Here is a 10,836-nt window from a genome sequence, read left to right on the forward strand (position 1 = left end):
ATAGCATCGTTTTTAAAAATTTAAGTATCTTTATAAGCAGAATATTGGCAAATATATTTTTTCTCTTTGAAAATATGGTAATTTACTTTGTAAGATTAGGCACTTTAGTGTGGCTGTGTATAACTCAGTAGGAAAAAATATCTCACAAGAACTGGAATTTAAAAAACTCATAGTCATTATCACTGCATTGGTCATGCCTTTGACACCAACAAGAATAGCCACACCCACACTCATAGATCAGAGTACAAATAAAGGCTAAGAGTGAGTGAGCTGGTCTGAGACAGGATAGCCCCAAGACATGGGCTGGGCAAAATAACAACAACAACAAACAAACAAACCAAAAAGCTCCTGGTAAATTCTTTATAATGCTTATATTTTGTTGGGTAATAGGGCATAATGGGCAGAGAGCATGGACTATAGGCTCAGACAATATTGGGTCAAGTCCTGGTTCCCGTATTTACTACCTGAATGCCTTGGGTAGTTTGCTTAACTTCTTGGAGCATCAGTTTAATCACCAAAGAACTTAGTGTTTTCAAGAATGAAGTATGACAAATGATTATCAGGACTTGGTTTCTGAGGCATGTGTCAGGGAAAGCTAATCACTCATTCATTCTCCATTTTTTTATTGAATGCCTGCCATGTCAATCTTGCGCACAAATGTGTCCCCAGCCCCTAGCATACTACCGGTCACATAGGAGGCTTTCAAGAACTATTTGTGAAATGAACATTAAGTCTCTGCTCCTATGGATCATACATTCTGGTAGTTTCCGTCCTCCACCTTCCTGTTGATGATGGCAAGAATGCCAGTCAGAGTAGGAAGAAGGTGGGAATTTAAAGGAATTTTCATTTTAATGTACAAGATTCTATTAAATGCCAGAAGAAACTTGGAAATCCCTAAACTTCTGAAAGTTAAATTATGGTTCTATTGCTAGTTTCAGTGCTTGAAAATGAAGTACTGGTCTAATAATGTTACCTTAAAAGAAAAAAAAATTGTTTTAGTCTTCTTATCAGATAGTCTTTTCAAATCAGCAGGAATCTGAAATCATTAACATAAGACCCTGTCCAGATTATTAAAATGAGCTTTTTCTCAGTTACATTTTGAAGAGAAATGTTCTTGCGTCTTTTTTAAATTAATACACACATGTATTTGCTTTTATGGTCAGATGTGTATCCTTCTAAGAAAAATTAAAACTAAGCTAATCTTAAAATACAATATTTACTCAATACTGATTAATAGGACACAAATTTGGAAAAATCCAGAGAGGTATTTTACTTAATTTAAACGCAATACTTTGCTTCTGTAAATTTGAGCTAAAAGAATTTGGGGGTGCAATCTCTGCTGCTCAGAGAAGAGTAATTTAGTGGGTCTCATACCATTATCAAGAATCTGCTTCCAAGCATGATTTATAAATGAAGGGGTTAAGAGGTACAAATTTGCATTATAAACTGAGTCACGGGGCATGAAAAGTACAGTGTAGGGAATAGAGTCGATAATATCGTAATAACTGTGTATGGTGACAGGTGGTTACTGCAGTGAGCATTTCCTAACATATATAATTGTAGAATCACTATGTTGTACACTTGAAACTAATATAATACTGTATGTCAACTCTACTTCAGTTAAAAGCATACTCTCCTGATTTAAACCTGGATAACATGCTTTCAAAAAATTATTTTTTAAATGTTGCGAGAATGTTTTACTTTCCCTACTCAACACACACATACGCACACACAAAAAATGCTATAAAGCAATACACTTTCTGGGATTTATTAGTGTTGTTGACTTTGAGTTCCCCATTGATTCTTGTAGGAGTTGCTAATCCAGATTGCAACAAATAAATAAAAAAATGAGAGAGGGATTTGGTGGCTTACAGGAAATAATGATAGGAAATGGACCACATTTAGTGTCTGAGCCTCTATTTGAAATAGATGTATGAAGGCTTCACTAATGGTAAAATAACATTGTCTTTATAAACAATATAATATACTGTAAAATATATATATATAATGTAATATAAAAATAAATGTTAATTATGTGTCCCAATCACAATAATAATGATTTTGATTTAGGAATCTGTGCTCTTTTAATTATTTCAACAGTTGTTTGGAATTTTCTGAACACTTTAACTTATATTACTAAAGGACAAACTGTGGAAAGAAGTGAGAGCAAAAAGAGAAGTTGACATTTTTCCTTTTGATGTTTGTCTATCAGAGTATAAGGCATGAGTTATTAATTTTCCTATTCTGATCAATGTCTAAAAGAAAGTTTAAACACATTGTGATATAATATTATTCTTAATGTATTGGCCTCTTAAAACTTAATTACATGATTGCCTCAAAGCATAAACGTTTGTGCTATACTTTTTGTGAATTCACAGTTTTAGTGGATTCCTTGTGAGTAGGTCCAAATTTTTGTGCTTAGATGAAAAATGTTTATTTCTTCACACATTCTTTGTGAGCCTGTGCAGCATCTACACTAATTTACTGGAAAGGTAATACACACTTCTTTGAGGAATGTCCTAATTTTTCCTCGTAATGTCCACTTAAGAACTGTGGTGTTTCTAAATTCAGCCAACAGAGAATAGTTGTATGACAAGTAAATAAGTCTTGCTGGGAAGATGTTGCTTAAGTGATAAAATGGTTCAGCCAACAAGTGAACCAAAGCGTTAAATATTAACTAAGGAAGGTAACCATTTCTAAAGTGCTATGTAACAAAGGACTCAGCTATATATAGGATTGAAGATCTCTCAGTGAAGTCCACAAGCAAAGGACGGTTTCTTGGAACTTCCAAAAATTTAAAACCATGAAGAATCTATTATTGCTATTATTGTGTGTTTTTATTGTTAAGTCACAAGCTCAATATTATGACTATTTGGTGACTATTTTAAACTTATTATATTATTACTAATATTATTAATATAAAATATAAGTGTAATCATATGAATATCTTAATGAAATTAACCTCGATTTTAGTTATGAAATGCAATTGTTGATCTCAGGGACCCATTTTATTTAAAGAATGTTACATAGTATTTCTTACATAAAAACAAAATAATAATTTCTTGTTTTCTGGTTTCTTACCTTTATTTTCCCAGGATGAAAGAGACAGAGCTGCGGTAAGATTGTTTTTCTCACTTGTTATCCTGAGTACTGTGATTTTCATTTAATTCTAGCAATATGTTATTACAATTATGAGGACAAATCTGAGAATTTTGTGGACTCTAAAATAATGAAAAAGCAGTATTCTAAGAGAAAAAAAGCTGTGATAGATTACTCTTTGGTGAAGGAGAGTAATATATATCTCTTGAAATTACTGGTGACTTATGAATGGAAATTGTAAACTAATCTAAAAGCAGAATAGACCAAGTACAGTGATATAAAATGAAGTAATTGGGTTTTTTCAAGTGAGAAAATCTAAATCGTAAGTAGTGTTTATTGTTATTAATAGTTATGAAACACATAGCTCAGTATAATTTATTCATTTGTGGAACAGTTTTTCATCAACTACTATCTTTGCTGATTTATTTCTCTTGGTTTGAAGATAACAAAAATATAGAAATGTATTTAGGGAGATAAATACTTAAAGGATTTTAATTTTATTCTCAAATGAATCATGATCAAATTTCTTGTATATAACATAGTCTGTCACACTAGAAATAAAGAGTATACAATAATACTTGAAGGAAGTGATTTGTTCAGATCATTTGTTGAATTTGAAGGAAAGCTAAGTTGTTTTAATTATCAAACCATACAGATAAAAAGATAGTTGGTTAATTGCATTAGGTAAGAAGAATGTAAAGAATGTGTAAGAGTAAACTTTTACAAATACTTGGCTAAGCACTTTTACATTTCTACTCACCAGCTAATCCTTACAGAGATAGTTTACTAGTTTAGGCTCCCAAATGGATTTTCTAGTTTTTGTTTTTTCACTAAGTGATCTTCATGAACCTAAATATCCACAGAATTTCTTTAAATATTTTTAATTCCCCTTTCTCTGGTAAAGCTAGACCATCAATGCTAACTAATGGCACTATGAAATAGAAAGAAAATATTTTTCTTCTACTGTAATTTGATTTGCAATAAAAGATGAGGCACATTTCATAAAATTCCTGGTAGAACAGACCAGGACCACATGAAATATGTATATTTTCCCCAACTCCTAACACGTTATTATTTTTATTACAATTACACATATCCCAATACTATAGTGACGAAGCAGGGAGATCTGGAGCCAAATTGCCTGGGTTGGAAGCTTTGCACTCTCTCACTAAATGTTAAATATTATTATAACTTAATGAATAAATGACAGTAAAATTCAAAATAGAGTCATTGCCTGACTTCTAGGCTCATGGAATAGCTGGAGGGTTTAGCTTCTGCTTCACATCTAGTCATTTGTTAATTTGTAATTAGTGTAATTTAAAAAAAAGTGGGGGCGCCTGGGTGGCTCAGTTGGTTAAACGACTGCCTTAGGCTCAGGTCATGATCCTGGAGTCCCGGGATCGAGTCCCGCATCGGGCTCCCTGCTCAGCGGGGAGTCTGCTTCTCCCTCTGACCTTCCTCTCTCTCGTGCTTTCTACCATTCTCTCTCTCTCTCAATAAATAAATAAAAAAATAAATAAAGTGTAATTGCTAACAAAGACTGAAGGACAATCTAGTTAATCCCAGCCAACACTTTTATGTTGCATTGCATATTTTCCACTTCATTATCTTTCAATGTAATATATTTTAAGTTAGCAAATAATTTTAACCGCATACCTTGAGAATTATTTTAGATATGAGAAAATTATGGTGTTTGATAAAGAAATCATGTAGGAAATTTCAAGAGAATGGTTTAAGCAATAATTTCGTGGATATAAAATAAGAATAAGATTGGAATTAGTGGAGAAGCCTTTTGAACTGTAGTACCTATTATGTGTTATTGCAATAGAAATAGTGAGTACTTACTAGGTGCCCGGGCTCTTTGGAGGGTGTCACATGTGAAGTCGTTTAATCTTTACAATCATCTTATACAGCAGATACTGTTATTATCCCTCTTTTACAGATAAGGAAACTGGAGCACAGATACCATAACTTGCCCAAGATTTTGTAGCTAGTAAGTGGTAGGGTCAAGATTTGAATCCAAGCAGTCTGGCTCCAGAGTACCTTATTCCTCTCCAAACACGCTAGAGTCAAAGATTGTCTTATTACAAATAAATCCCAAGTAAATTTCACTTTGAATAAATCTGTATTGCCTCTTAAATATTGTTATATAGGAGTTAGGCAAATTAATCAATTCATAAAAACTGAAAGTGGGAAAATAATGAACAATGATTACAGGCATTTAGTAATCTGGATGGCCTGAGAATATTTATTCCTCCTGACAGCATAGATGCCTTACTATTTTATGTATTCCATTGTATAGGTATCAGGAATCTAAGGTCCTTACTATTCACAATCTGATGTAGCTTTATTTTAAGGCTTCTTTTTAACAAAACTCCCTCTGGGGCAATAGCTTTTCATGCAGTTTTTCTTTCTATTGTTACTGAGGAGACCTAAGCAGCCTATTGATTTAAGAACAATGACTAGCCAGCTGATGGACCTTAAGCAAACCATTAATTGTGTGATAGCCTAAATTATAAATAGAGTGTATTGGAGGGGCACCTGGGTGGCTCAGTCATTAAGCGTCTGCCTTTGGTTCAGGTCATGATTCCAGGGTCCTTGGATCGAGCCCCGCATCGGGCTCCCTACTTGGCGGGAAGCCCGCTTCTCCCTCTCCCACTCCCCCTGCTTGTGTTCCCTCTTTCACTGTCTCTCTCTCTCTGTGAAATAAATAAATAAAAATCTTTAAAAAAATTGAGTGTATTGGAATAGTTACGTGTCAAATCTTTGATAACACTTTTACATTTTATTTCTGCCTGGTTCCCTGAAGCCCACTGTGAATGCCCGTGGTCACCGGCCCCTTGACAAGAAGAGGGAAGAGGCTCCCAGCCTAAGACCTGCCCCACCTCCCATCAGTGGAGGTGGCTATCGGCCTCGTCCACCAAAAACAGCGGCTGGCCAAAAGAAAATAGAAAGAAAAGCTCCTGATGCTGGGGGCTGTCTTCATGCTGACCCAGACCTGGTGGGTGCACTGATGTTTCTTGTCGTGATGGGTCTCCCATGCAGAGAATGCTTATCTTCATCATGGCTTCCTAATGTTGTCTTGACCCACATCATCATCATTATTTTGTTTCTTTATTTTGGACATAACTACAAAACTTACTGGGCCTTGGGTTAAGCGTTCCTTTCTAGTCTTCTTTAGTCTGAGCCCAAAATTGTAAAAATTATTCTTAATTTTGTATTTTGCCCACCTCATTTGTTCAGGTGGTAAAATTTTCATAGTCCAATTTTATTTATTCTATGCTAAGGACTAATTTTAATCTTCATAGGAATATGTTGAGGTCTCTAGAATTTCTGGACCTATATACAGAAAATCAAATTACAAGTTGTTATATTGGCTAATGATATCATTGAATTTTCACCGTGTACTATTTTCACAAATACCCATAATCTGAATCCTTTATCTAATGCGTGCTATTTTCTTTGTTTGCAGGGAGTGTTGTGTCCTACAGGATGTCAGTTGCAAGATACTTTGGTAAAACAGGAAAGGCCAGTCAGAAAAAGTATAGAAGAGTTAAATAACAATGTGGAGTCCGTGTCCCAGTCCTCTGCTAGCACCTTTCAGTATATAACTCTGCTAAAAGAGATGTGGAAAAACAGGCAGAAACAAATAATAGGTAGATATCCTGTGTTTTATGTTTGATACTGCTACAAAATTGGAACTTCTTGAAATGCATGGGAATGCATGATTCTGAGATCAACACTTCTAGATTAGCCTAAATAACATCCTATTGCTTTCAGTATGAGCCTGATTACCCTAAGGTTCTCACATAGCCACCTTTACCTGCAGCTTGCCATATAAGTACCATTCAGCACTTCTTCTCAGCTAGAATCAATTTCTATGAAAAATTCACCATGAGTCCTTATTTTCATTCTATAAGAAATTTGTGAATCAGGAGACAATATTCAGAGTCAAATTTAGCATTTATAGATTTAATACTTCAGGTTTTGAATATAAGAGGGTAATCTATGATGTACTCAATGGTATTGCAGATAGCGCTACCAAATCTTTGAATCTTGAGATCTGAATGTTGAGTGCTATTGGGTGGGTGGTTAGGAATCAGCTAGTGAGTAAGCCTGGCATAGGCATCTCAGTGAGTAGCTTATCAAAATTTGGACATTTTTCAAAGGTATCATGACATTCTTCTTGTAAATTTCAAGGCTCTACTGTACTTATGTGAGATGAATAAGTAAATCAAGTGTATCCAATCCATATGATGTTGAACTTCTGAGATGGAAGGCCTAAACACTGCTTTCTCCTCTTTTCCTCACCAGAGAAATAAAGAACGTTTTGTATTTATTATTAGGCATAATTTTTAGCTTACACCTAAGGTAAGTTACTAGTATAGTAGCTAGACTTTATGTTAATTTGTATATGTCACAGGTGAAATAATTTTCTCTAGTACAACTACATGTCATGATTCATGATTGCCTGACAGTAACTCTGTGTCTATTAACTTATTCTCAGAAAATCAAAATCACAACTGTATGGTTGAATACCTGTAGGTTTTTTATTGGGAGAAAATGCTTACCATTCCTTCATAATTTCATTTTTCCAGATAATGAAAATGCAGTAGACGAGTACTCCTCAGAGCTGGAAAAGCACCAATTATATATAGAGGAGACTGTGAACAACAATGTCCCAACAAACCTTCGTGTACTCCGTTCAATCCTGGAAAACCTGAGAAGCAAAATACAAAAATTAGAATCTGATGTCTCAGCTCAGATGGAATACTGCCGCACCCCATGCACAGTCAGTTGCAATATTCCTGTGGTGTCTGGCAAAGGTAACTAGTTAATAAACGTATTTCTAGAGGGTTCCAGAACAAATACTCTCTAAAAATAAGAGAACTTCAAAAAGCTTAGTGGCTCTTCCCCAACCAATCCTAATGACATAAGAGCACATCATGAAGATATCCCTAAGCATGCTGTGTTCTGACTTAGCCTAATGTATTCGCCAGTGTTTGATGAATAGGATGTAGTGTAACAATGGTGGTCTCTCCACCTGGCTAATGCGTGTGTTTGCTTGGGTAGGTGGCAGAAGCATGGGTGGGCGTAGGAGTTTCTCCATCCCATGTGTTCTGGCAGGTTATGTATATCCTAGGACATAAAAGGTGGAGAAGGGCTTGTTTCATCCCCTTGGGAAATAGAACTCAAAACTGAGTTTGATTTTTAGTAAAAGGATGATTTGGTTTCTATAATTTATTCTCAAATGTCTTAAATAAAACATTCATCAATAATCTGTGTCATCAGTTATCTTATAAAATTGATGACTAAAGATCAAGGAGTTATGTTGTTGTTCCTTGAACATATGTTATCTTATGTTTGCAGAATGTGAGGAAATTATCAGGAATGGAGGTGAAACATCTGAAATGTATCTCATTCAGCCTCACAGTTCTCTCACACCATACAGAGTATACTGTGATATGACCACAGAGAGTGGAGGTAAGTATTCCATAGTTGTTCACCTATTATGCTGTAATTGTTTTGAAACCATACAATGCTAAGAAATAAGACCTAGCTTTAATACACCTAACAATGAGCCATTTGACTTGGATTTTATTTTTTTATATTTTAAAGGTTATAAAATACCTGTGATTCACAATTCACAATTTGGGGGTAAGATAAAGCACTTGAGATCTCCAAAGATTTTAAGTTTTCCTTTCATATTCATTTCCTTATTGTATCCATTTTGAAGCACTTAACATAGGTGGGCATAAAATAAATTAAATAGGTGAGGAATTCAGACATTCTCCCCAAAGTGAGATTATTTGTTATTGGTGAATATGTGCCATTTTTGTTTCTTTCAACCAAAGGATGGACAGTAATTCAGAACCGTCAAGATGGTAGTGTTGACTTTGGCAGGAAATGGGATCCGTATAAACAAGGATTTGGAAATATTGCAACCAATGCCGATGGGAAAAAATACTGTGGTCTACCAGGTAAAAACGGGAAATCAAAATAAATTATCCCATTGGAAAATTTTTTTATTTCCATTTAAAAACTATAGTGCTGAGAGTCTGTTTTTAGGAGGTTAAGAAGAGTTTACAAAAAGATTGTGAAAACTAAAGATAAGGGAAGGAAGGCAGTTTTTAATTTCCAGAGGTGTTGTTTTTGGAGAGACTTAATTTTATTTTTCCTTTAGGTGAGTATTGGCTTGGAAATGATAAAATTAGCCAGCTTACCAACATGGGACCCACGGAACTTTTGATTGAAATGGAGGACTGGAAAGGTGACAAGGTGAAGGCCCTCTATGGAGGATTCACTGTGCAGAATGAGGCCAACAAATACCAACTCTCTGTGAGCAAATATAAGGGAACAGCTGGCAATGCCCTCATAGAGGGAGCTTCTCAACTGGCTGGAGAGAATCAAACTATGACCATTCACAACGGCATGTACTTCAGCACGTATGACAGGGACAACGATGGCTGGTATGTATGATGTCTTTCACCCCTGCTTTATTTTTATTTTTATTTTTTTTTAAAGAAAGGTTCTTTTTTTTTTTTTTTAAAGATTTTATTTATTTATTTGAGAGGGAGAGAGAGAGAATGAGAGATAGAGAGCATGAGAGGGAAGAAGGTCAGAGGGAGAAGCAGACTCCCCGCTGAGCAGGGAGCCTGACGTGGGACTGGATCCCGGGACTCCAGGATCATGACCTGAGCCGAAGGCAGTCGCTTAACCAACTGAGCCACCCAGGCGCCCCACCCCTGCTTTAAAAGCCACTACGAATGTTGTGATTGGGATCCTCAATGGCAGCTCATGTTATTGATAACTGTCATTTCTTGGGTGCTTCCTCGGCCCTAGCCACAATACTAAGCTCTTCATGTGTCACTTTCTAAACCATTTCTGCTATAAGCTTGTCATTATTATCCTCACTTGATGGATGAAGTTCAGAGAGACAAAGTAACTTACCCAAGGTCATACAATGATAAAAGATGGAACTGGAACGAGAGCACAGTTACCTTCTGTGTAGTGAGCATTTAGATAAGTTTCTCTGTCGGTATATTCTAAGGTATAGTATATTAGAACCTTCATTTTGTTTTCCAGGGTTCTCTAATACTAAAGGAGCTGAAAGCTGACTTGTCAGTTTAAAGAAACAAATGCAGATGACCTTGTCACCAGGCCCAGTTCTCTCTCTTTCTTGCTATAGGGCAGAGGAGGCCTTTTGTGTTTTAGTTTGATTTTACTTATAAAACCTGAGTGAAAGAGTACTGTGCATGGCACTCTTCTGTGGGTATTTTGCGAAGAATTAACTCAACAGCACTGCAGTTCTAATAACCCCAAACATTTCCTTTCAGGATAACTACAGATTCCAGAAAACAGTGTTCTAAAGAAGATGGCGGTGGATGGTGGTATAATAGATGCCATGCAGCCAATCCAAATGGCAGGTACTATTGGGGCGGACATTACAGCTGGGACATGGCAAAACATGGCACAGATGATGGAGTGGTATGGATGAACTGGAAGGGGTCCTGGTATTCAATGAAGAAGATGTCTATGAAGATCAGACCCTTCTTCCCACGGCAATAACCCCCAAAACATAAATTTTTATTCTTCTATATGTAACACATTTTTGTATATTATGTCATTGGAATATTCTTTCACACACTGTATCCCTCTGAAGCTATCAAAAGGTTGTGAGTGTGACTTTTTGGGAAAAGTATTTAGGCGAAATGACATTAAAATGGCACATGAGTT

The 10,836-nt window shown here is 35.7% G+C and overlaps 1 protein-coding gene across 1 annotated transcript; it reads left to right on the top strand.

Annotated features, from left to right (window-relative positions):
• Positions 1-2,744: 2,744 nt before the first annotated feature.
• On the top strand, positions 2,745-10,836 carry FGB (fibrinogen beta chain). The gene is made up of 9 exons (XM_025874348.2): positions 2,745-2,875; positions 3,096-3,116; positions 5,909-6,100; positions 6,572-6,755; positions 7,698-7,925; positions 8,470-8,583; positions 8,955-9,080; positions 9,284-9,569; positions 10,437-10,836. Exons 1-9 carry the CDS (start codon positions 2,804-2,806, stop codon positions 10,666-10,668), a joined length of 1,455 nt encoding a protein of 484 aa, XP_025730133.1. The 5' UTR covers positions 2,745-2,803; the 3' UTR covers positions 10,669-10,836.

Source organism: Callorhinus ursinus, unplaced genomic scaffold, assembly GCF_003265705.2.
Source record: "Callorhinus ursinus isolate GAN/ISIS: 27379988/994484 unplaced genomic scaffold, GSC_fseal_2.0 scaffold4, whole genome shotgun sequence".
Lineage (NCBI taxonomy): Eukaryota > Metazoa > Chordata > Mammalia > Carnivora > Otariidae > Callorhinus > Callorhinus ursinus.

What these genes read in the sequence shown, in the direction of transcription:
- FGB (XM_025874348.2), top strand. Translation starts at nt 2,804, where the DNA reads ATGAAGAATCTATTATTGCTATTATTGTGTGTTTTTATTGTTAAGTCA. An exon ending in CAGGCAGAAACAAATAATAG is followed by an intron (nt 6,756 to 7,697) that starts GTAGATATCCTG and finishes TCATTTTTCCAG; the next exon opens with ATAATGAAAATGCAGTAGAC. An exon ending in TATGACCACAGAGAGTGGAG is followed by an intron (nt 8,584 to 8,954) that starts GTAAGTATTCCA and finishes TTTCAACCAAAG; the next exon opens with GATGGACAGTAATTCAGAAC.